At 45.5% G+C, this 27,023-nt stretch overlaps 1 protein-coding gene across 3 annotated transcripts in view; it reads right to left on the minus strand.

The window, feature by feature from the left end:
* Nucleotides 1–27,023, minus strand: part of NBR1 (NBR1 autophagy cargo receptor) — a 1,427,595-nt gene that overhangs the window by 791,809 nt on the left and 608,763 nt on the right. For all 3 annotated transcript variants that reach the window (XM_044054653.1, XM_044054654.1, XM_044054652.1), the window contains one exon: nt 8,625–8,700. In XM_044054653.1, coding sequence (XP_043910588.1) covers nt 8,625–8,700 — 76 coding nt within the window. The remainder of the gene's footprint in view (nt 1–8,624; nt 8,701–27,023) is intronic.

Genomic DNA, 27,023 nt, shown 5'->3' on the forward strand with positions numbered 1-27,023 from the left:
CTGCAACCACCATAGCATCAACTGGGAACACCCTTAGTCAGGAAAAGCTTGTCCTCTGGTGCTGTGATAAATTTATTGGGCCTCCTCGGAACCGGTTCCATAGATTCTGGAGAGCTCCGCGCCTTTCGACTGACCACCCCCAGTAGCTGGTCGAAAGGAGGAGACACCCAAGAGGTGGAGGGTTGGGAGCCAAAAGCCTCCAGGTACATGGACTCATCTTCAGAAGGGGAAAGGGATTTCCAGCCACCCCTCTGCCTGAGGATTTCCAGGATGTCTGAAAATTAGACATCCTCCGAGGGGGACCGTGGGGATCCGTCCGAGTCCTCTAAATTTGTGTCTGAAGTGAGCGACTCGGGGGAGTCTATACGCTTCCTCTTACAAGTCCTCTTCTGAGGGACCTCCTCAGAGGGGTACTCTGGGGAGGTTTCAGAAGAGGGGGGGTTGCTAGAGGGGGTGGCCTGGGGCACTGGTTCCCTAAATTTTGGATGGAGGAGGAGTGGAATGGAGTTAAGACAGCAGCCCCAAAGGGGACCGAGCAGCTGAAGCAGAGGGTGGAGCAGTCTGGGAGTACAGCACACTCATCACCTCAGGCACCATGATCCGGCTCTGAAGAGCCTGGAGACGTCCCCCACACCAAGGGCGATGGCTCCGAGGCTGTTGTAGGAGCCAAACTCACATACACCGAAGCCCAGAGTGGGAGAGTAGGAACCGACAAGGGTCAGATCCCACTTTCCCCCTCGGAGCCGATGAGGGAGTCTCGGCCCCCAGATCCCTTGACAGAAGGTGGTATCGAAGAGATCGAAGCAGACATTGGACCAGAGAGACCAGTGGTTTTTGGGTCCGATGGTTCCACAATGACTTCCATGCAATCCGGCTCCAAACTCAAGTGAGTCGAAGGAGGAATAGACAACAAAGTAGGCTGGACAGTTGGCTCCACATCTACATAGGCTGGGCTCGATAAAATTTTTGCCAAGGTCAGAGTCCTAAGTAACCTCTTCACCACTCTCTCCACATCATCATCAGAAAGGCTCCTGGATGATCGAAAGGAATGGGTGGACGAGCGGTGACTACCTGTCACAGACTGGAACAGAGGAGACTGCGGTACAGAATGCACTGGCTCCAAGGAGGGAGAACAGTTTCTTTTACGGCTCCTGGTCAGTTCCAAGGACACTGGAGGAACCGAAGGAGATTGTATCTTGATGGACCCAAATGACTTCAGATCTGACGAACTTGTTTTCTTGTCTTGAGCCTTCGACGGTTCCGAGCTCAGAGCCGACGAAGATGCTTTCTTGGAGGGCCTATCAGATTTGCCAGCCTGATCCCCTTCCACAGATATCTCAAAGGGCGCTTTTAGTAACCCTCTCAGAATAAACTTATTTTTCCGGTCCTACAGGACCTTAAAGCTAAAACCATGACAAATGGAACAAGAGTCCTGCAGGTGAATGGCTCCCAGGTATTACACGCAACTAGTATGGCCATCGGTCAATGACATCTTGTGTGTGCAGGAATCACATTTTTTGAATCTTGAAGGCTTGGATTCTTTTGACGACTCCTTGGACATGTCTGATATACAACAGAGTAATTACCACAACAATTATTAATAACAGTAGCAGGAAGAAAAAAAAACAGCCAAAACAGACCGAAAAGATGAGTTTTTTTTTTTTTTTAAAGAAGATGGAAAAACGGGGGGGGGGGGGTCTCTAAGTTAAACGACAACTTCTCCGACTGGGGAGATGCCTCTAACTTAAACGGTGAGCTCCCCTGGAAAAGGGGAAGTAAAAATGGGGGGAAAAGGCCCTCTAACTAAAACAGGCTGAAAACAAGAGGAGAAAATGAATCCTCTAACTCAAACGGATTCATGGGGGATTAGTAGGCCTGACAGAGGGAAATTACATCCTCAACAACAAATAGCAAAAATAGGGCGACAGACATGAAGCACCTAAACAGAACCTCCTAACTACAAGGAATACTACAATTAAGAAATATCAAGATTCTTGCAAAAAAAAAAAAAAAAAAGAAGAAAAAAATAAGAAGTTATGTACTCACCATAACGTTCCATCTGAGTAGGTATTTTCATTTGTCTGCAACCTGTGGGATATGGATCCGATCTCGGATCCGAGCCGGCAACTTCTAACATAGCATAGATCCAAGCTCCTAGCTCCTCCCCCTTACCCCTAATCCCCTGCCTGCCCTAACTGACCTCAGATCAAGTTTGCCCCATAGCACAACAGATAACAGGTGTCCCAATGGGAACATATGCTAATAACACAAGAGCGATCCAATCGGTCAGTGGGAAGGAGGGGGGGGGGAATGGTTGCAGACAAATGAAGATACCTACTCAGATGGAACATTATGGTGAGTACATAACTTCTTAATCTGAAGTAGGAACTTCATTTGTCAGCAACCTGTGGGACAGAGTCCCCAGCTACCTAAGTCTTGGGTGGCCTTCATGGAAGGATATTCGAGCACCCAGAGCCAAAGGATGCTCTACCTCAGGAAACAACATCTACTTTATAAATGGCTGATAAAGGTGTGAGATGAAGCCCAAGTGGCTGCGGAACAAATGTCATCCAGTGGAACCCTAGCAAGGCCAGAAGTGGCAACGCCCTAGTAGAATAAGCACGGACTCCTTGAGGTCTAGGCCTTACTCTGATATGCTAACAGAATACAACTCGAGATCCATCTAGAGAAATCTTAGAAACTGATTTTCCGAAATTACTTTTGGCAAAGGAGATAAACAACTGATCGGATTGCCTATGACCAGCAGTTCTGTGGATATAAAAACGTAATTGTCTGTGTACGTCCAAGGAATGAAGCTTGTACTCTCCTTTGTTATGAAAGTTGGGGAAAAACACTGGGAGATTGATGGATTGATTGATGTTCGCTTCTGAAGATACCTTGGGTAGAAAGGACGGGTTGATTCTGAGGTAAACCCTATCCGGGTGAAAAACCAAATATGGTGGTTTGACACAAAGGGCTTGCAATTCCGATACCCATTTGGCTGAAGTTATGGCCACCAAAAGGCTGTCTTCCAAGAGAGAAATTTGAGATCAACCGTGGCAGCCAGTTCGAATGGGGGACCAGTCAAGGCCTGCAAGACTAAGGATAAATCCCATGGGGGTACCACCTTTTAACTGGAGGCCTAAGGAGGAAGGTGCCCTTGAGGAAGGTCTTACACAGTTTGGAAGTGATAATAGGACCAGACTCTTGCCCCACATGGTAGTATGAGATTGCTGCCAGCTGTACCTTGACTGTGGAAGAACTAGCCCCCTGGTGAAAGAGAGAGGTTAGAAAATCTAGAATTGATGATATCGGGGCTGTAAATGGGTCTAAACGACGGTGTTTTGCCCAAATGGTGAAACGTTTCCACTTACTCCAATAAACCTTCCTGGTGGAAGGCTTGTGACCTGCTACAAGAATGGCTTTGACCGGTGATGAGATCCCGGGAGTCCTTATGAGGAGTGGAACTGGAGCAACCAAGCCGTCAGCTTGAGGTTGACCAGGTTCAGAGTCAGAAGACCGAGAGGATGAGAGATGAGATCCGGAATGGGATCCAGAATCCATGGTGGATACACTAGGTGAGACCATAGGTAAGGGAACCACGTCTGATGAGGCCAGACTGGGGCAATGAGGATCATTCTGCTCCCCAGCTGCCTGGCTTTCTGTAACAATTTCAACATCAGGGGTAGAGGAGGGTAAGCATAAAGCAGACCGGGAGGCCAAGCATGAACTAGAGAGTCTCTCTGGGACTTCCCCGGAGGGGGGATCAGAGCGAAGTAATCATTGCATTTTGTGTTTGAAGGAGAGGCAAAAAGATCGCAACAAGGTCGCCCCCATCGGGCAAATACTTGCTCTGCCACTCGGTGGTTGAGAGACCACTCGTAAGGAGTCAGGATAGTATGACTGAGCCTGTCCGCTAAAATGTTGGACCGTCCCGGAATGTGCGTTGCTATGAGAAAGCGGTTGGTGGAAATCGCCCATTCCCACACTCACATGGCCTCGCGGCAAAGGGGGTAAGACCTGGTTCCCTCCTGTTTGTTGATGTACCAGACTACCGACATGTTGTCTGTCTGTACCGCAATTGTACCTACCGGAAGAAAGTTGTGTAGTGCTTGCAACATCAAAAGCACCGCTCTCTTTTCTAGGACGTTGATATGCAAAGAGGTCTCTACGTCGTTCCAAGTGCCTTGGACTGTTCTGCCTGAAAAATGCCCCAACCCCACCCCAGGCAAGAAGCGTCCATGGTCACTGTGTCGACTGGTGGAGGTAGTGAGAAGGGATGGCCCGTGTGGAGGTTGGGAGACTGGAGCCACCACAGGAGCGATTTTCTGCAAACCTTGCTTAAGGAAACGGGGTGAGACAGAGGGTTGCAAGACAGGGACCATTGTACCTGGAGGGTCCACTGTAGAACCCTCATGTTCAATCGGGCCAATGGTAGCAGAGGGATTGCAGCCACCATAGATCCTAGGGCCCTCAGAATAAATTCCGCCGAAGGAGTTTGCAGATGAAGAATGGCCTGCACGTGTAACATCAGGTTCCGAAGTCGATCTGGAGTCAAGAATGCAAGCATCGGTCTGGAATCCAGTCTTGCCCCTATAAAATCTAGCATCTGTGTAGGGATGATAGAGGATTTGGTCATGTTGATGGTTAATCCTAATAGTGGAGCCAGACCGAGAAAATAGTCCCTGCCTGAGCAAAGTAGATGCCTTGTTGGGGCTGTGAGGAGCCAGTCGTCCAGGTATGGAAAGACCTGAATTCCCTGGAGTCTCAGGTGGGCCACTACTACCGCTAGGACCTTGGTGAACACCCTGGGGGCTGAGGTGAGACCGAAGGGGAGGACCCTGAATTGAAAGTGACTGGCTCCCAGCCGGAAGCGGAGGAACCTCCTGGAACGCCTGTCCACTAGAACGTGATAGTACGCATCCTTGAGGTCTATAGAGCACATCCAGTCGTCCTCCCGCAATAAGGGGAGGACGGATTGCAACGTGACCATTCGGAACTTTTGTTTGGGTACCGCCAGATTTAGGAAAGAGAGGTCGAGGATGGACCTCAAGTCCCCCGTCTTTTTTGGCACCAGAAAGAACCTGGAGTAAAACCCTGATCCGACTTGATCTGGGGGGACGGGCTGGATGGCTCTTTTTTGTAAAAGCTGATGAATTTCTGCAGTGGCCGCCTTCTTTTGACTGGGTGGGACGTCGGGAAGGCTGATGATTCTGGGGTTGGCTATGAAGGGAATTAGGTAACCTCTGGATATAATGCGAAGCACCCAGCGATCTGTTGTTATGGACTCCCATTTTGCCAGGTGCTTTGAAAAACTCCCCCCAACTGCCTCCAGAGTGGAGCAGTCGGGAAACCCCTCAGGGGTTCTGCATGGACCTCTCAGAGAAAGGTTCTCTGGACCCAAAATTCCTCGGACCCCCTCTGCCTCTGGGGCGGCGTCCTCCCTGACCTCCTCTGCCACGAGAGGACTGGTTGTCCTGAGCAGACTGAGATTGATGCGATTTTCGGAACCACATCTTCTTCTGACCCTTTTGGTTCTTGGAAAAGGACCTCTGGGGCGCAGAGAAGCGGACTCCAACGGCAGACAAGGTCTTCCCGTCTTTCTCACTCTGGACAAGAGTGTCGCGAATGGTTTTGCCGAACAGTGCAGAACCATCAAAAGGGGCATTCGCGAATGACGCCTTAAAGGGTTACGAGAAGTCACAGTGACGGAGCCAGGCCTGTCTCCTCATGACAAGCCCGACTCCGCCTGCTCTAGCGGCTCCCTCTGTAGCATGAGACAATAGCCGCATAGAGGTATTAGAGATAGAGTGGAGGGTGGCCATTCGGGAAGAGTACAAATTCTCATCTCCCTCCGACATGGACCCCGGGGGGGAAGCAGCGTATTCCTTAATTAGGTGTGCCATATAGTTCAAGGCCTTCACAGAGAAGGTCACTGAACTGAAGGCCCGCTTCCCAAGATGGTCCATCGCGCGAGACTCCTTGCTTGGAGGATGAACCGTGGGGCTCTCCTGAGCCAACTCTTTCTTAGTGGCTGCAGCCACCAACATGGCATCCACAGGGGGACCTCTGCTCCAATGTGATCTCTCTGCAGGGGGGCTCAAAATTTTGTCTGGGCGCTTGGGGATCGGCTCTACGGTGTCCGGTTCCTTCCAAGCCCTAGAGGATATGAGATCCACCAGGGGGTCGGGTGGAGGGGACACCCAAGAGGTAGATGGTCCTGCCTTGAACGCCTCAAGGAATACGGACTCATCAGAGGAAGCCTTGGGGGCAGACCACCCACCTCTGATTTTGAGCATTTCCATGATGTCTCCAAAGGAGACATCCTCAGGGGGTGATCTCGGGGAGCCTTCCCCTTCATCCAAGTCCATATCTTCTGTGAGACTCTCAGGGGAGTCTATGTGCCTCCTTTTGCACTTTGCCTTGTGGGGAATCTCCTCAGGGGGGGCTGTCCGAGGAGTCCTCACGGGCTGTAACCTGTTCCACTGGAACTCCTAAAGGTGCTGAGGCAGGATGCCCAGAGGGCCGGATGAGGGGAGCCAGGACCAGATGAGAAGGCATGCAGGAGGGAGCCGAAGCCAGGACCGGAGGCCTGGAAGCACTCGACAGTGCCCTCTCCACCGCAGCGAAAGCAGAGGGGGAGCCACTCTCAGACGGATCTGACATCCGATTCCCACTCGGATCCGAAGCGGGGATCGGACCCGGCGCCGAGAACGTCAGATCCGAAGGACCAGTGTGCTCTGACCGGGATGGAGCCGAAAGCACACCGAATCCCTCGGATCTGAAGCTCGGCCCACGGCTCCGAGAGGTCGGATCCGACAGACTCGAGGGAATAGTCGGAGCCAACGTGCCCAGCACGGTCAGCTCCGACCTACCCCCGGATCCAACGTGGCTCGGCTCCGAGCCCGGAATGCGGGTTGGAGAAGGAGCTATAGGAGCGAAAAGGGTCAGCCCCCAGAGGGGAGGCAAGAGCACTCCCATCTGCATCTGGGCCTGGATGAATCTCCTCATCATCCGGTCCATATCCACATCAGACATGTTAAAAGTGGACCTCGACGAGGCCACAGAGGCAGACCTGGAGTGTCGCCTCGATGACCTCGACGGGGACCGGATCACCTCCTCCTTGGGTCCCGGGGAGAAACAAGGGGATCGGATCCGAGGAGGAGGAGGAGGAGATCAAGAAGACTTGGACGGGGAAGCCCTCTTGGCGGGCGGGGGCCGATGAAGAGTCCACGGCCCGCCGCTTAAGGTGCTTCTCCCGCCGCTTCTCTTTCCTGGCCTCCCTATCCTCCGGAGGTTGAGTCCCGGTCGGAGGAAGGGAGGCAGGGGTGACCGCTACCGGGGAGGGGAGGGTAGCGGGCAACGAAGCACCGGAGGCCGAAGCAGAGTCTGGGGGTAGAAGGCCCGCCAGAACTAGCTTCGACCTTCGATCCCTGAGTGCCCTGGGGTTGAACATCGCGCAAATCGCGCAATCCGAAGAGAGGTGTTCAACCCCAAGGCACCTAATGCACAGAGTGTGGCCATTAGCCGGTGAAAGCTTGTGACCACACTCAGTGCATTTCGAAAAAACTGCCTTAGGGGCCTCCGACATACTGTAGGAAAGCACACTCACTAGGCCCCTAATTCAGTCACACACACACGCTACGACCAGCGGGGGAGGGAGAATTATACTTAAATTAAAACAAGTATGTTATATATATATATATATAAAAAGGAGAAAGGGTAAACCTATCACACACACAACCAGTCACTCAGAAGAAAAAATACAAAAACTTTTTTCCTCACAAAACTCCAAGAGCTCTGAACCTAGCTGTTGCTTGAAGAGCGGCAAACTAGATCTGAGGTCAGTTAGGGCAGGCAGGGGATTATGGGTAAGGGGGAGGAGCTAGGAGCTCGGATCTATGCTATGTTAGAAGTTGCCGGCTCGGATCCGAGATCGGATCCGTATCCCACAGGTTGCTGACAAATGAAGTTCCTACTTCAGATTACAACTTAGCCTGAGCCCGTCGCAAGACAATCCCAAAGCTTCAAGCGGCAAACGAGATCTGGGTAACTCTCGCTAGGCTTGTTGGGATAAGGTCTAGTCTCAAGCGAGTGGCAGCTCTCGAGCTTTAGGATATGGCCGAGTCGAAGCAGAGTATCGGCTCCGAACACAACAAGCAAGAATCAAGTTGAAATACGTACAACATAACATCAAATGTTACATTACTACTGATAATAAAGTGCAAACACTTTGCACTACATGATGTGTGTACAGTCCTGTAGAATCTCACACTGCCATAAGAAATGTCCTACCCAGGATATATGTAAAGACAGGAAACCTGCAGTTAATACTATCAGCCCATCCCTTCATCAGAGCAGACATGTCCACAAATGGTTAGCATGCCTTCTTCAGCTGGCTGCTAAAAATCTCTACCACTTTTCTGAGCTCAGTTTCATAGTGTTGTAGGAGACATCCTGTCTAACTCATTCCAGTGCAAGGACCTGGATAAAAAGCTGCCGGCCCTTTTTCAATACACATCTTTTAGCATAATGCCTCTATATAACATCAAAGAACTTTGCTAGTTTGTACTGAAACCTAAATTAAGACCATCACACTGCCTCTCACTAAACATGGTTCTTACCTACTGGTGTGTTGTGTGGTACCCGCTCCAAATCTTGCGTGATGTTAGCATCCATTAGTTCAAATGACAGTAAATCCTAAAACAACATCATATGGTATTAGTTAATTCGCAGAAACCCATACAGGAAAAAAAAAGATATACTCGTCTTATGTACATATACGTACTTCTAGACATTCTCTGTGGCACAGAGGAACTAATTAAAATGTATGACACTGTAAACTGATCAGTGATAATTACTTCTACATATCATAATGATGCTGGCATGTTGTAGAAAATCCAAACGTTTGCGTTTTATGACTTATTCACTAAACAGAAAGTGCCTGACAATATTCCAGCTACTATAACACAAAAATGAAATGGTCTGCAATTCTGCATTTCTGCGTGGAATGACTTTTGGCATGATGGTCTCTAGCCATCATGAATGCTTCAGAAAGTTTTTTAAATGTTCAAACAGTGCTTTTTTACTTGTCTGAGTTTAGACAAAAACACTCATCCATCACTGAATAAAGATCTGCTTAAGCCCTTAACTGCACTGATTCTTCCTCTGGAAAGAGGACTTGATTTATTTTTATTTTTACTAAGTTTTGCTAAGTTAGCTATAGCCAGGATCTGACATTCTGAACACTTATCCTTATTCCTAATCTTTTACAGTACTTTTTAAAGATCCTGGAGGAGTTATTTAAAAAGATTTCCAACAACGTGGCGCAGCAGTAAATATCAAACGGGTTGTAGCATGATCCAATGCTGCTCATCTATGTACAAGTACCATTGCAGTGCTGTTATTCCAAGAAAAGGGTTGCACAGTAAAATCAGCCACTCTATTGAACTGTTGTGAGGTGGCCACACTATAGGTGGTCATGTGACCAATGACAAGAATATGTACATTCACATGCGCAACAAAGCACCTCACAGCTGCAACACAGGCACTACTAGCAGACAACAGAAAGCCACTACAGCACAGTGCCAACTTAGTCATATAAATGTGGAAGAAACTGGTCACTGGGCAAGCAGAAATTGGGCAAGAGCATGCTAAGGAGCATACAACTAACATGAAGGAAACAGAGGCAGAGGGGAGGAAGGGCAGTGTGTGCGTGCGTGTGTGTGTGTGTGTGTGTGTGTGTGTGTGTGTGTGTGTAAAAGAGAGAGAGAGAAGGAGAACAAACACTCCCTTTACTTACTTGAAGAGGAAGGGTACTGGTGGAGAATGACAGAGCTTGTGAAGGAAGGAAGGAAAAGGAGTAGGGAAAGTAAATGGGGTAGAGAGATAAATACAGACACAACTGGACAACAGTTTAGGGTCAAAGACAGGAAAAGGACAAATGGTGATGGGAAGAACTAGACTTGATAAGGTATGCAGTGTTACACTAATGAAGGGGAATGTCAAGATGGGGACAAACCTGTCTGATGTACCCAAAGGAGAGCCAACACAGATGTCAGTAAACTCCATGACTGAGGTCATGGGCAAGCTCTGCCCCTGGTGCAATGATCAGGGATGGCCTGTCATGAAACTATCAACCACACCAGGAGGTGCTCCATGGTTTCAATGCTGGAGTCCAGCTGGCAGAAAAACCACAGACAGGACCAGCCACCGCACCCGATACTAAATGATAAAGGAGAACCCTCCAGGCCACTAATAGATGAGAAGCTCATAGAGGCCACCAGCAAGTCCTTCAAGTCACCTTCAGAGACTTTCATCCCCTGCTAACAAGAAGGCCTGGTGACTGCTGGCAACTCAGCACCAGGCATATTAGCTGAAGAAGAACCATGTGAGTAATCATTAACCTGCACCACAGCTGAACCTGTAGAAGAAAATAAATACAGAAAAAGAAAAAATGCATTACATTAGTACACAGATGTATGACAAACAACTTCAACTGTACAGGACAGAAATGGACATAACATACATGCCTCGTTACCTAGACAGCCTATCAAACCTCCTTAGACAGGCCTCATTGTTGAAGGAAATTTCCTCAGCTGATGCAAAAGAAAAATTATTCAATACAATATGCTCCTGTCAACAGAAGGCAAGGAATCACTAGACAACAACCAGAAATATATATACATAAAAACCATATACAGTGCTTATTGTAAAATGCCTGCTTACTCCCCCTAACCTCTGCCTTCCACTAGTGAGGCAAGCAGACCGAGGTGGTGCCTCCACAGATTCCTATAGAATTGTCTGCACTCTAGGCATCACTCACTACTCTAGCAAGCTGGTGCCAGGTATCACTCTTAAATAAGGGGCTTTCATAATGACAGTGTAGATGCTCCTAAAAGTCCCACTGCAGCAGATAAAAAAAATCTTACTTTCCCAGCTACATCAAGCAGGAGCTCTGCTGAACCTAGCCCCTGAAGAGGCCACGTCCACTCAGCAGGTCAGTGGAAAAAGCCACAGCACAATAGGAAAAAGGTTTGCAGCCACAGGATGGAGACAGAACATTGCTGAGCTGTATGGGTCTACTAAGGAGACCACACACACTTGCACACGTGTGCACACAACCATGCACATACACACACAGTGACTCACTCACATGTGTAACTCACAGGTGTATACATCTTGTCATGGGCTCAAGAGAATGGAAACGGCTAAAAATGTTCACCACCAAGGAGAAAAAGGTGTTAGTGCAGACCCTAAGCATAAAAGGCATGTACATCCTTATATAGATTGGGTAAACACTTACAAGGCTTTCTGGGATCAGGTGTGACAAGGAGTGGTGCAGAATATCATTACTGTTGGCAGTCATAATAGGACAATAGTAGAGATATGTTGCAGTGTCACTGATATGATGCTGCATGCCAAAACCACAGCACAGGACAATGTCAGGGATAGGTTCACCATAAGAGGTGGACAACCAGTTGAGTTGTGGCTCAAATACATGGAAGAGATCCTTGTAAAACTGCCCAAGGCACATGAGCAAACCCTCATACCTGGCAGTGGCTTGGATGTAGGAGCTAGGCTAGTGATAAAAGTACAGTTTTGTACCTACCATAAATGTAGATGTTAGAGTGTTCACCCTGCTGCAGTCATCACACTTGGGTTATCCTGTCGTCAGGCGGTCCCGCAGTTGGCTGGATTTCCAAAGTCTTGGTCCGACGTCGGTTGCTGTTGCCTCATCCCTGACGTCAGTGTGCCAGGGGTACATATACTGCAACCGACGCCATTTTCTTCAGTTTTTCTTGCCCCAGATGTCAGGTGCCCCCAAAAGAGTGATCCAAATCAGTACCAAAAAGTGAGAACACTGTATAGACACAAAAACCCTTCAGCTATAAGCAAATACATCAGTAAGGCATAGCATAGGTTTAGCCAGTAGATCAGAGGGGTTGGAGGGAGGGTAACCTGGACTGCAGCAGGGTGAACACTCGAACATCTACATTTATGGTAGGTACAAAATTGTACTATGTTCATCGTGTTACCCTGCTGCAGTCATCACACTTGGGTTGAGTCCCAAAGCTAAGATAGGGTGGAGGCATTATAGAGGGTTAGAGGAGGCAATGTGTCCCTGCAGAACTGCAGTGGCGAAGCCTGCCCTGGACTTAGAATAAAGAGGTAAGTGATAGTGTTTGGTGAAGGTGTGTACAGAACTCCAAGTTGCAGCTTCTAAAATTTCCTTGGTAGGAACCCCCCTGAGAAAGGCTGTAGAGGTAGCTGTTGCCCTGGTAAAGTGGGGTCTAATGGTAGGAGGAACTGGTTTCCCATGATGGGCATAGCAGAAACGTATGCAATGGCCTATCCATTTAGAAATGGTTTGCTTGGAAATGGCCCTCCCTTGAGAAGCTGTAGCATAGGACGCAAAGAGCTGGTCAGTTTTTCTGAAAGCTTTAGTTTTATCCAAGTAATATCGAAGCTGCCTGTGAATGTCCAAGGAATGTAGGAGTCTCTCACCTTTGTTCTGTGGATTGGGGAAGAAAGTGGGTAGATGGATGGTTTGATTTAAAGCTACGCTGGAAACCACCTTAGGCATGAAGGAAGGATTAGTTCGTAGAGAAACTCTGTCCTGATGAAAAATGAGGAAAGGTTCCACTGCCATACGTGCCTGTAATTTAGCAGAAGTTATTGCCAGGAGCAGGGCAGTCTTCCAAGATAGGAACTGAAGGCCTGCAGAAAAGGCTGGTTCAAAGGGAGGTAATGTTAGTTTTTCCAGAACAAGTTGAGGTCCCATGTAGGTGTAGGAGCTCTTCTAGGTGGTCTAATGTTTTTTGCCCCTCTGAGGAACTGTCTTAGGAGTGGATTTGAAAATAAGGGTGGATTCGTGTCGTAGTGAGCTGAAATAGCTGAAGCATGGATTTTAATTGAGGAGAAGGAAAGTCCTTTATGCAACATCTCAGCTAAATACTGCAGAACGTGAGGCATACGAGGCTGAGTTGTATCTAGGCCTTTAGCTTGATTCCAAGCAGAAAACCTTTTCCATTTGTTCGAGTAAGCCTTCCTGGTGCTTGGCCTCCTGGCTTCTAGAATAACATCCAGAACTGCTTGTGAAAGAGGGGCTGGTTGGCTGCTTAATTGATTTGTCATGCAGCCAGGTTTAAGGTTTTGATCTGGCTATGTAGAATCTGCTTGTCTTGCTGTGTGAGCAAATGAGGTATTTGAGGCAATATCCATGGTGGACTGTGATCCATATTCTTCAATAGCGGGTACCAGTGCTGGCGTGGCCAGGCTGGGGCTATGAGAATCATTCGAGGATTCTCCTTTTTGAGAAGAGGTAATGGAGGAAAAGCATATGCTGTCAGGTTTTTCCAACTGAAGGAGAGAGCATCCACTTTCCAAGCTTGTTGGTGGAATGTCCTTGTACAAAATTTTGTCAGCTGGTAGTTTTGAGGACTGGCAAACAGGTCTATATTTGGTCGGCCCCATCTTTGAGTTATCATTGCAAATATTTGTGGGTCTAGCTTCCACTCGTGGGGATCTTTGATGTTTCTGCTTAGGTCATCTGCCAATGTGTTTTTCTGTCCTGGCAGGAAGTGAGCTTGTAACTGGACTTGGTAGGTCAGAACTGTGTTCCATAAGATTATTTCTTGCCTGCAAAGAGGGTAGGAATGTGTGCCCCCTTGTTTGTTTATGTACCACATTACTGTGATGTTGTCCGTCTTTATTGCCAGTTGTCCAGGTTGCAGTAGATCCTTGAAGGCTGTCAGAGCTTTCTGTACAGCTAGCATCTCTTTTTGGTTTATGTGCAGTTTTCTTTGTTCTGCAGTCCATAGGCCTTGAATGCATTGCCCTGCCATGTGAGCCCCCCAGGCATAGTCTGAAGCATCTGTTGTGATAGTTTGCCTGGGTGGGGGCAAGGTGAAAGGCTGACCTTTGTTGAGGTGACATGCCTGTGCCCACCATAGAAATTCCTGTTGAATGCAGGGAATGAGATATCTCACTGTGTCCAAGTTGTGGCTGTGTTGAGACCATAAGCTTTTTAGGTACCATTGTAATTTCCTCATATGCAGTTTTGCAAATGGTATTATCAGAATGCAAGATGCCATGAAGCCCAAAGCCTGCAGAATTTTTCTTGCAGTTAATTGGGTCATTGTTGCCATTGTCTTGAAATATTGAGTCAGTTGTAATTGCTTGTCTGGTGTAAGATAAGCCTTTTGGGTCATTGTGTCCAAGCTGGCACCCAGGAATGTCATTTTTTTTGTGAGGGTACTAGTTTTGACTTCTTTTTGTTTACTGTGTACCCCAGACAGTTTAGTAGATGCTTTACTAAAGTCAGATGTTGTATGAGAATGTCTTTTCTTTCTGCTTGGATGAGGCAGTCGTCCAGGTATGGATATATTTGAATTCCTCTTTGTCTGCAGTATGCAATTACTGGTGCCAGGCATTTTGTGAATACTCTGGGCACAGTAGATAAGCCAAAGGGCAATGCAGAGAATTGATAATGGGTTGAACCTGCAATGAAACGGAGGTATCTTCTGCAACTTTGTCTGATAGGGACATGAAGGTATGCCTCCTTGCGGTCCAACGTTACCAGCCATGCTTCCTTGCCCAACATGGGACGTAGCTGCTGTAATGTTAGCATCTTGAATTTGGGAACTTGTAAGTAAGTGTTTAGAATTGAAAGGTCCAGAATTGGTCTCCAAGCGTTTTCTTTCCTGGGTACTAGGAATAGTCTTGAGTAAAATCCTTGGCCTTCTTAAGTTGGCAACCTTTGAATGGCTCTCATAGCCATGAGAGCTGTAATTTGTTTTTGAGCCTCTGCCCTTTGATTTTGTGGCAGGTTTGGCATTCCTCTTTTTATTGGCAAGGTGTGAAAGTGGAATCTGTATCCTCGTAAAATTATGTCTAGGACCCATTTGTCCTTTGTGACCATGTGCCAGTTGTCTACAAATAATGCTAGTTTCCCCCCCCAGGGGGGCTGACAAGAGAGCTTTGCTTGGCCAGTTGAGGTGCAAGTCATTGAGTTTGCCTTCTGGTGGCTTGAGACCTGTCTTCTCCTCCCTTCTGGGTTGGAGTGGTCCATTGGCGAGGTTTATACTGAGCTTGTGGTTGTCCTCTGCCCCTTGGGCGCCTGTATTTGCCCCTCTGAGGCCTGTCAGTGGCTGGAAAGGACCAATTTGTGGTTGGCCAGTTTCTGCTGAAGCGAGGGGGTTGTACCTGTAGGAAATCTTTAACTGTCTGCATTGATTTTGCCTTATCTTCCATTTTCTTTAAAACAACTTCTGCTTTAACACCAAAAAGAACGTCCTGCTGCAAGGGAGCATCTAGTAGTTTTGCTTTAACATGGTCAGGCAGACTTTGTTCCTTTAACCAGGCATGCCTACGTATAACTGAGCCAGTGACCGCTGCTCTGCAGGAGGCCTCCAAAGAATCAAACCCACATTGTAAGGTATGTTTGCCCACCTACTCGGTGATGTGCAACAAATCCTGTACTTCTTTCAATTCAGATTGTTGAGGAAGGGCTGTTATCTTTTGTTTTAACTGAGAGATCAGAAATTGCTGATACTTAAGCATATGAAATTGACAGTTTAGAGCTCTCATAGCTAAAGTGGCTGAGGTGTAAACCTTTTTCCCCCATTTGTCTAGTGCTCTTGAATCCCTTTCAGAAGGTACTGGATTTTTAGCCATGGAAGCCTTAGCCCCCTTGGGACCCTGGGAGATAGTCTCTGGGTCAGCTACTGGGCTTTTGTAAAGGAATTTATGGGAATCAGGTACTCTGTAGTATCTGTCAGGTTTGGCCGGGGCAGGAGGCAGAGAGTCAGGGTTGAAACTGGATTCTAAGTAAACATCATCCACAATGTCCAAAACAGGAGGGATGGCTAGAGGTCTGTGTTGGGGGAGTAAAAGAAACTCTCTGAGCCTTTTATTGGAATCAGAGTAATCCTGACCTTCCCAGTGAAAATGTTCCCTCATAGTGTGTAAAGTTTCCCCAAAAGAGTAATCTTCTGGAGGGGAAGCTGAGGGAATAGAGTCCTCAGCATCAGAATCTTCATAAGGAGAGAAGATATAGTCTTGGTCTTCAGAGGAATCCGAAGGAATAGACAGTTGTTCAGAGGAAGCAGATTCTTCCTCTTGTCTAGACCTTTTTTCAGGAGGAGGCTGGGAACCCCTGATAAGAGAAATCAGATCTTCAGCCATCTTGAGCATCTGTTTCTTAGGCATAGGGCCTTGAACAGGAGACTGAAGTGAAGCTTTCTTCGATTTGGAAGGAGTCTTAGGTTTAGAAAACGTTTTGACTGTAAGAGTCGTCGATCTGAAAACACCTTCAGAAAGCAAAGGTGTATCAGAAGTACCGGTGTCCTTGGGAGGTAAGTCGTCAGTAGGGCCTGAAGTAAAAGGCTGCGTCGGCCTAGTACATTCCGTCAAAATATCCGTAGCGGTCTCGGGTTCCTCAACTGCGGTAGTCAGAGGCTGTGTCTGAGCCTCACTGATAACCGGAGACCGGATCAACTGAGGCCTCGGAATCGGGCTTAGTCCTGGGCTATCGATCCTTATCCCTGCGCTTTTTGTGCACGCCGGCAGTCGGTAGCTCCGACGGCATGTTATAATTAAATTTTCTGCCAAAAAAGTGTTGTGCAAAATCAAATCTTCTTTTAATAGTGCGTTTATTAAATCTAGCACAAAAACGACAAGAAGTGACGTCGTGATCAGGGCCTAGGCAGGGTATACAATAAGAATGAAAATCCTTATGAGGTATTTGCTTCCCACAAGAAATACAATTGTTAACTTTTTCTGACATCGGTCTGAGGCAAGAAAAGTTTCCCCAATGGGGTACTTAGCTTTATAGAAGACGTCGGTGTGAAACTCGAATTCGAAAATCTCAGGAGTCGGCCGACCGGCACTTGCGAACTGCTTCTGCTTTGGGCACCGCACGGCAAGAAAGACTGAAGAAAATGGTGTCAGTTGCAGTATATGTACCCCTGGCGTACTGACGTCAGGGATGAGGCGACAGCAACCGACGTCGGACCAAGACTTTGGAAGTCCGGCCGACTGCGGGACCGCCTGACAACAGGATAACCCAAGTGTGATGACTGCAGCAGGGTAACACGATGAACATCTGCCAGAGTGTTTCTGTATGGGATGCATCAGGTTTGTAATAGCAAGTACATTTCCTGCTATACACAGACCTCCATACATAAAAAGGTTATTCAGCAGATCACCTATGCATATCTATTCTCCAGGTACATCAGAGCTGCAAATGTGACACCTACACCAAAATGCATGTATGTCACTTATGATATTCATGTAAGAGGACTGTAGCAGCCTGTGTGCCACAGGTTGAAAGGAGTACAGAGCATGTTCCAGCACTGCCACAGGCATGTTATCATAATGGTATTACAAGTTCCAGTGGCGGAGAGACTAATGCAACAAGTCTCCAAATGTTTGAGATCAGTAGGTTACCACCTGTGGCTAACAAAAATGTTAACAGGAACATGGCACTGTAAGATGACAAAATGGCACTGTCAGCAATTCTAACAGTGGATGATATGTACATATTCCCACAAATGAGGTGACAGCAGAGGGGTAAGCCGAACTCAAGGCATCATCTGTGTTTAACACTCAACATCCTGTCCATTTGTGCCCCACTGAAGCTATACAGGAGTTACCACCACAGATACAAACCATCACACTTACGCCATGCTTGTGCACCCACCATAGGGGACAGGTGTGTAGGTCGCACTGCTGCCGTGACTTCAGATCATTCCCTGTCCTATGGAGCACACTTGGAATTAACTGGCAAACATGCAGTTCAGTGATTCGGGTACAAACAGTTACGCACATCACAGAGGAAAGAGCGAGTATGTTGGATGCACTACGCAAGGACCTCCAACTATTGCAGGGACTGTGGGATGATCTGCACTACATGCCGAGTCATGCAGCATACACAGACCTGAAGCAGACACTCAGTTGTGGCCCAAACATATCCACTAGTGCATCCCTGAGGTTACTAGCAAATGTTCTCATGCCTGTGCTATGTTCTGGATGCATGGTGGAGAGTCAGTGCAGGCTGATGAAGATGTGGCATACTGTTCAAGACACTGTGCTACTATCACTCCTGGTCACGGCAGCCTCCACACCTACATATGGCAGGTCTCATGGTCATGGACAATGCTCATGTTGCTTCGCTGTGGGGATGCCAACCACTCTAATTTCTGCAGTTTCACCATCACAATCTACTATTGGTTTACTGAGTCTAACTCCATGTTGTGGTTATTCTGGGATTGTGGATGACATCCATCTACTGCCTCCCCCAATGATATGCCACACTGGGGTTCCCATACACACTCCGAAGAGTGCTATACTTCCCTTCATGCTGGATACAACCAGGCCTGACACTGCAGGGCCAAACTTTACACTTAGCCAACATTCATTAAAAGGAAGCTCCGCTTAATCTCTTTCCACATGTCCACGACTGCCACAGCAGAGTCCTTTTTAATCCATATGCTTAAAAACATCACCTTTTAATGTTCCTATAAATATGGGTATTGTTGAACTAATCCTTTACCTTCATTTATTTTACACCCTGAAAATACTTGAGAAATTGTCTTAACATGTCCCAAAACATCCAAATGTCGGACTCCAGATTTAAGTACAAAATAATAGCCTCAAACAAAGGTAGTTTTTCTTGGTTACTATATCAAGTCCATCCATGACTTTTTGAGTCGCATACCTTTTTAGCAGAAGGTTAACTGTAAATAGCAAATAAAAGTGGGTTAAAGGGGAATTCAAACTCAAATTATCAATAAGAACTCTGTCCACTTTATTTTTCCCTCTGATCCAGCACATACTCTCCTTATTAACCCTAAACCAAAGAGTAAAAAGGTCACACACACAAACTAATCAGTAAAAACTACAAGTAAAAAATAGCCAAGCTAGAGTTTTCACTGTGTGATACCGTAAACTTCCTGTAACAGAGGCCCATGGGATATATGCAAATGACCCCTTAAGGATGTCAAGTATTTTAGCTATATGGCTTCTGAATTTTGTAGACATTTTACCTTTTCTTTTCATGTCTTTATGGATACATATTCACGCAGTGAAAATTCTAGCTTGACTAGTTTTTCTTGTAGTTTTTACTGCTTATTAACTCTGTTATACTATATGGGAATGCAAATACTAACATTGCCCTACACAAATTTCCAGGAAACCTTATCAAATGCTTTACCTATATCCAAAATAAAAAAGCAATAATGCATTTTTTTAATTTTCTGATTCCATTTGAATTACCACTGCCCTATTAAAATTATCAAATGTTTGTCATCCTTCCACATAACCACACTAATCCATTTATATCAGTTTTGACAGCATTTTCTTTCCATTTGCTTAGACAACATAGACAAGTACTTCACAATCACGGTTTAATTAGGACTGAAATATGTATGAGGAAGTGTCTCTGCAGGATCCTTGCCGTTCTTTGGTAATACTACCACTACTGCCTATTTTCACAATGCAGGTATCCTTTTCAAATTTCTATTGTAATTCCAACCATTCCTGGTAAAAGTACAGTTTTGTACCCACTCCCATAAAGATGGTAGATGTAACGTAAGATGCACATTGCTGCTTTCCCACTTGTAGTCAGTCCTCGGTCGGGTCCGGGTTCAATAAAGAGTATAAGGCCGCACATTTGTCAGGGCATCAGACCGCCAGGGTAAGGATCGCCAGGGTATCGCACGGCATCTTATCCTCAGTCTTTTCAGTTCCTTAGAGAAGACCCAAAACCAAAAAAAAAAATAAAACCAAAAAAGATAGCAAACAACCAACCAACCACCAACCAATTCTGCACTAATACCATCGTACAATATACACAACATAAACAACAATGTACAACCCAAACCCACACACAAAAGGAGGAAGGAAACAGAGGGAAGGAGGGAGGTATCTTGCATGTGTCTACATTTTCATCTCACAATCTTCATTTACTTACACCTTCAAACTGTACTCAGGGTCACCTGGGTACTGCTGCAGTGGGACACTTGGGACCAAAGCAAAGGAGAGCTGGAGGGAGGGACTAAGACAGTGCCCTGCAGCCCTGCACTGCCAAAATGCCAAAGGAAAGTGTTATATAGAAGAGCCCTGGACTTAGAGTGCCTAGAAAAGTGATAATGAACTCCGAAAGTATGCTCAAAAATCCAAGTAGCTGGCTCCAGTCTCAAAGTATTTGAAGCCTAATCCCAGCTAGTGGAATGCAGCTAGGAATCCCAGGAATAAATCCAATTGCCATGATGATCTCCTTTGAAATGAATGGAAGGCCAATCCACTTGAAAACCCAATCCAAAACAAAGGCTTTGCCAACCTGAGAACTCAAAACGACTTGAAACAACGTCTGAACTGAACACTACTGCTGAAAGACTGCTAAAACTCTTAGTTAACTCCAAATAATAAAAAAAGAGTGCAAATAAAAGTTTAAAAATTTTTGGGAACTTTTTGAAAAGTAGGCAGAAAATAGTTTGAGTGAATAAATGAATAGTTTAAAGCCACACCAGAATAGAAACCACCTTAGGAGTAAAGGGAAGATTGGTACGTGAATAATAATTCCCAACCTTAAATCAAGAAAAGAAAGGCTCAACCAAAGCAGTGAGGGCCTGTAAATTAGAAACCTCAGTTCTAGAGGTAAAAAGCAACAAAAAGTTGTAGTTCCATGATAACCAACTCAAAAGTGAGTGCTGCAGGCTCAAATGTAGATAGAGAGTCTCCTTCACAAAACAATGGGGGCTTGGGATTGCTTTTGATTTTGGGGAAATTGCTTGAACAAAGGATGAGAGAAAGAGAAATTGTCGTGAATAAGCAGTGAGAAAAATATCATAGAGCAGAAACTTTAGCAGCAGAAAAATAATAAGCTTGAAAGACAAACAAGAAAGAGTAACTCACACATCAAATGACTCGCTTACACTAACAAATTAGTCTTCAAACTTCAAAAAAAATTTCAAAAACTCCAAATTAAAAATCTCTTCCTTTTATCTATCTTCAATTTCCATCAGCACAGTCACCTAGCTTCCAAGAATCTTCAACAAAAACTTGTTCTAGTTGAGAGAGAAGAACGGGTGTGGAGAAGGTGAAAGAGCTGTCAGGGCTGTGAGAGGAAGTTTGGCACCATTGGGTGGGCCACCCTGGCTGAAGGCAGGCAGGTGGAACTCAAGGCAACATCCATGGAGGCTTCTGGCCAGACTCCCAGACTCTGGGTACCAGTGTGTCCGAGCTTTAGAACCAATTGGGAATCATTAAAGGACCCCTTAAAGTGGACTGGGGGAAGTACCATTAGAGAAGAAACAGAGGTGAAAAAGATGAGCTGTGATTGAAAGAAGTTTGCTCCAAGAGAATCAACCTCATCACTTGTGAGCTGTAAACTGTGCAAAACTTTAGCAGCTGATGGTTTTAGTGAGGTACTTACACATTTCATGTCTGAAGCCACTAAGAGTTCCACATGACTGTGAAACACATGAGCATGGGATTCACCTGTGCCTGCCCAAATTGGTGGCTATCCAGTTTCTGTCTGCTTGTTCTGTGTTCTAAGGAGTTAAAGCCTGAAACTTGAAACCACCTGAAAGAGCAAATGCCCACCCTATCATCTTGATGTACCGCATTAACCATGAATTTTGTGTTGTTGATTGTTGATAGTTGTAGCTGTGCTTGTGTTGTCTGTACGCACTTGTCCTGTCCTAAGAATCCTTCAAAGCTATATGTAGATGTTGCTCCGACCGCCAACCACTCTGATTCTGATATGTTTCATCATGTTTCTGACAGGCTAAGCTTATTGTATGATCATTCACAATAGATGAGCTCCTAAGCTTTGTTTGGTGAGGCATCTGCAGTGAAGTTTACTGCTTCAGTCGTGGGTCACAGAGATCTGACTCTTAGGAATGCAAGTGAGCAGAAGACAAAAATTGTTTTTGAATGCATTCCTGAGCCCACCACACAGTGTAGAGATGTAGGCAGGTATTGTAGTTTGGCATTAGAAGATCCAGGTAGCAAGCATGTCCATACATTTTTGGGGAAGCACCAGAATATTCCATGCCATGCTATGAAAGCAAGGATGAACTGTCACTGTCTCCTCTTTTACCATGAAGATAAAGGATTGAGTAAAGGATAGACCTCAGCTTTGTTGTGAGTCAAAAAAGCCATCTGGATAGACTAATTTGTTCTCACACCCACAAAAAGAATATGTCTTGAGAGGGAATACTTCTATATTCTGAAAGCCGCTCACAGAAGAGGGTTAGGCATCTTTCTAGTGCTATAATCCATCTCCAATGAAAGAGAAGCTCTGTGCTCCCTTTTATTTAAAGCATAGGCAGAAGAGCTAGTTCTTCTGGATAGATTGACTGAAGTCCAGCTAAGCCAAGATCCAATTTCTTCGCTTTCAAGAGAAAAGTCTGCACCTGGGCAACGAGTAAGCAAAAGGGCAATTTGACAGTAGGAATGAGAAGTCCCAGGTTCAAAGCGCAGAAGTTTTCATCAACTTTCTAGGTCTCGGCAGAACATGAAGGTAAGAAGATGAACAAATTTCAAATCGGGATGCCCCAGAGCGAGTCAACAGGCTGTAAAATGTAACGCTAACATTTGGAGAAGCATGGCGTTGATGTTGGACTGAGGATAAATAACCAAGTGGGTCCTCTTCTGTCTCTCAAGAATTGTATGGACATAATAAAATCCTAGGCTCACTTCTGTATGATTGACCGGGCTGTGTCTGGCTAGTTGGAGCAACAGAGGCTGTCCTTTGTGAGCTCTTCTCTTTTGGAACAAAAGGAGTAGCCCCTCTGCCTGATTTCCAAGGCAAGCAGGTTCTGAAAATAAACCTGTGTTGGAGTGTATGATATGGAATCCCCACTGAAGGCAGCCTGTGTAAGACCTATCTGCACCCGCCTGCCTTCCTCCTTAGGTGCTGCCAGATCAGGCCTCGGCAGCCTCAAAGGGTGCCTGATGGGAAGCATTGCTGCAGCTGACTGAAAGGTAGGCCCTCTTGTCTGCTTCTGAGGAGAACTCCCTGTTCCCCCTTTTCTAGGAAGCCTGTGCGGAGCCCCACCACTGCCTTCTTCTAAAGCCCTCTGGGAGGGATAAGAAGGATATCACCCACCCCTTTAATAGTGCATTACACTTTAAACTAAACTTTGGAGGCCACTTAAAAAAATCTTTAACAGTCTGTACAGACTTAGCTTTGTTCCTGTTTCTTTTAAAACTGTCTTTTAGGACTGACCAAATCTCCAAATTGATTGTGCTATCTCAACAGGCTCTGTTTTAAACGTCAGATGACAAATTCTGATCCTCAGCCAGGCGTGCTCAAGCAAGAAGACAAGTTGTCAACCTCCACTCCCAGCCTGTTAGAGTACAGCAAAAAAACCATATTGCAACTCTTGCTTACCCATACCCTTCTGAAGAGCAAGAACCTTTATGCAATCAATTAGAACCTATACCTACTGCCAGAGCATCAACCTAGGACTTCAGCCCTGTGAAGAGAGTTTTTTTTAGACAACCAACCCAGGAACTCTATCCAGTAGCCTCCAGCAGAAAAAGAAGAAGTATAGACTTTCTTTCCCCATCTAGAAGTACCCCTTTTCCTTGTGTCTAGGAGAACCCATTTTTTACAAAGAGAAGCCTTAACACCTTTAGCCCCTGGCTAACAGTTTTAGGCCTCTGCGGCCACTTCTTAAAAGATATACTAACGCTCTTAGCACCCTGCAATATCTCTCGCTTAACAGGAGCAGGAGGCAAAAAAACAGGGAGGAAGAAGGAAAGCCTAAAAAATTCTTCGAAACATCCAAAACAGGAGGTATAGCCAAAGGCCTATGCTGAGGTACAGAAATTCCCTCTAGCCTGGCTCCTGAACAGCAGAGAAGTCCTGACCTTCCTGCCATTAAAAGCTCCTCATCATATGACACAAAACTGAAAATCATGGGGGGGAGAGAGGGAGAATTAGAAAAATCAAATCGAATAAGGAGAGAGAGTAAGATCTCAGCCATCAGAAGCCCCAAGACTCCAGCCTGCTTAAAAGTCTTTACTCAGGCCCAGCCCCGGCTCCACCCTAGGGAGGTATCAGCTTGAGGGGCTCAAGTAATCAAATCTTTCTGCCAGGGGCTGTATTTGCTTCTTTAGTACAGTCAAATCTTCTACAGGTAACACTAACTGAAGCTAAACCAAGCCCAACCCTGGCTGAAGCCTGGGAAAACCTCAGCTGGTAGAAGCCCTTGCCCTAGGGAGGGGAGCATAGTAACTCCTAGGAGAGGCAGCCTAATCTCAGTCTCCCTGAGAGGCATTAGCTTTGCACACACAAGGTCCAACAGCTTGTCTCCAAAGAAACCACCCCGGGCAACACCAAGAAGCCTCCCTGGGACACTCTAAAGAACCACAGCCGTTGCACTGACCGGCTTCTGTTCTCGCGTAGGCTTGCTTAGGCTTTTCCGCGCTGTCTTACAAGGCTGGTCGCCGAGCATCCGGGAGAGCAAGCGGCAGTTGCAGGAAAACCCAAAGACTAAAAACTTGCACTATCCAACCTTTCTTTGCTCGCAAGCTCTTTATAAAATACAAGAGCTGCAGCTAATAAAAGGCGTCAGTCAGGCCCTAAGTGCAAATTACAGATCGATACAGACTACGTAGAAGTTGTTTCACAAGAAATGCTGCATACGACTTTTCTGACAGAAAGCAAATTAATGACTCGGGTCTGAATCCGATCTCCCTGTTACTTGATTATATATCACGTTTCATTTGTTCATTATCTATCATGGCTGTTAACTGCTAAGATTCCACTTCACTAAGCTTTGGTTTATCTAATGTTCCAAAAAGCTTCAAAACGTTTCTCTTATTGATCAACCCACCTCTCAGCTCAGTACAAATTTTCATAAAATTGTCAAACTCAATTATCTCTTCAGGATTCCTAGTTAATCTTTTTGTGATAGGGTCCCTAAATTATGCTGCAACTCTTTCCACTTTCTACTAAGTCTTTGTGCTAAACAGTTCTGTGCTCTGGGACTTTAAACACATTTACTAATTCCACAGTGATATGGGTGCACATACAATTATAAAAAAGTAAACAAAATAAAGATTCTTCTTTTCAAGTGTTCTACATTCATTATTTATTATTATTATTATTATTACTAAATTTCATACCTTCCTTGAAATTTCAATCCTCCTACTCCTGAAAATGATTCTGGATACATTCCTCCCATAGATTACATTTATTTCTATGTAGGTCGGTTCTTTTCTAAAGATCCCACATCTCATTCTTTTTTCTATTCTACAACATTCAATAATTCTGTTAACAGTTTGGTTTAGCTTTTGATTTCTATTTTCCAGTAATTGTTTTTGGCATCCAACAGTGTTAAACTTACCAGGGCCTTGCTATGTATAGGCAATTCAATTTCAATATTTCAACTCTAAAGAACAATTTCCTTCCTTAACATTTCTGACCAAGTACCCAGCAGGGAATTTTTTAAATCTAGCAACCCATTATTGCCCACCCCAAAAAAAAAAACAAATATTCCTAAGTACCCCACTAGTTCTGATCACACTACCAACAGCTGCAGTCTATCTGTGGAAAAATTCTCTGAAGCCTACCTGTGGTATAAAATGCATATGCAAACATTTCCATGCAAAAATGTCCACCTTGCAAATTTTGTTGCAAACTTGGAAGGCATACAAATATCTTCTATTGTTTCTTTGTATATTGTGTTTCCATTCCCATTTTCCAGTCTTTTTTAACCTCTTCAATTTGATTACAATCATGCATTATTTTATATGCCCTACCACTTGCTTCCTTTTTTAACTGTCTGTAGACTCAACTATAAACTCAACCAATGCTGGTCTATCATTTGACACTCCCCTACCCCTTTTCCTTACTCCTTGTCTGTAATCTGTTATCAATCCCCAACAGGGAAGGCAGTCCATAATCTGCAGTCCAAACTTCTTGCTTGGCCTCAACCTACTTTATTAACTTTTTCACTTATACTTACTGGCTCACAAATACCTTGGTTCCTTTGCTACTACTCTCAAATAAATCTCAGCTTCCTTTTCCCACTTTCCATGCCTCTACTTGCAGTAATCCATATTAGTAAAACCTCCTTTCTCCATTTCCGTATTGGCTAATTTCTCAAAATGCTGTCTGCTACTTTATAAATATAATATTCTGTATGGTTATTATTGTTCTCCTCAGGGGCCTGCAATCCTACTGTCACCTTTCAACATGATTTATTTATGCTTTGAGGAACACTATTCTGTCTTTGTTATTTATATGAGCCTTAACTGCTTTATGTACATGAACCTTAACTTCCAGGTGTGGAAGCAGCCCTGAAGGCTTTGAAAGCTGGCCAGCTGTAACACCCTTAGGCAGGAGATAACACATAGAGCCAAGGCTACTACAGGAGACATCAAATGATATATTTTATTTATTTATTGCCATTTGTAAACCAGGTTGGTCCAACTGAGCCAAGGGCCCATTTTCAGTGGAGACAAGCTCCAGATACAATTACAGTAATATAAGATGGAGTTAAAATTACAACAGCTATATTAGCAAGAACTTATACATCCACGATAAAGTCAACTATGTTAGGCAGTTGTGTTTTAGTTTTAGAGCACATATACATGATGATAATCAGTTCCTGGAGACTTCACTGTTGACGGATTATACATCATCTCTTTAATCCCATCTCCTCTCATCTTTTTGTAAACACTTAATTATCACTTGTGAAACAGACAAACCTACATTTATATAAAAGTAATCAAACCATATTAACGTACTCACCATAACGTTCCATGTGAGTTGTTCATCTCGCCTTCATTCTTACTTCCCACCCTCCTGGTTTTTCAAGGATGGAGATACTAGTTTTATCCTGGTTGCTCAGTCTTTCTATGGGTTTTCTCCTAAAGAGTGATAGAATGGTACGTGGCATTATTATACACAGCAAACAAGATGTGGGGTGGCTCAGGGTGCGTCGTGGGGTGGGAACTTGGCCTTGAGCTGTCTGGGGAGCTTGAGCTTTGTGGTGGGC

This window comes from Protopterus annectens, chromosome 13.part0 (assembly GCF_019279795.1).
Source record: "Protopterus annectens isolate FY-2018-M chromosome 13.part0, PAN1.0, whole genome shotgun sequence".
NCBI classification, from domain to species: domain Eukaryota; kingdom Metazoa; phylum Chordata; order Ceratodontiformes; family Protopteridae; genus Protopterus; species Protopterus annectens.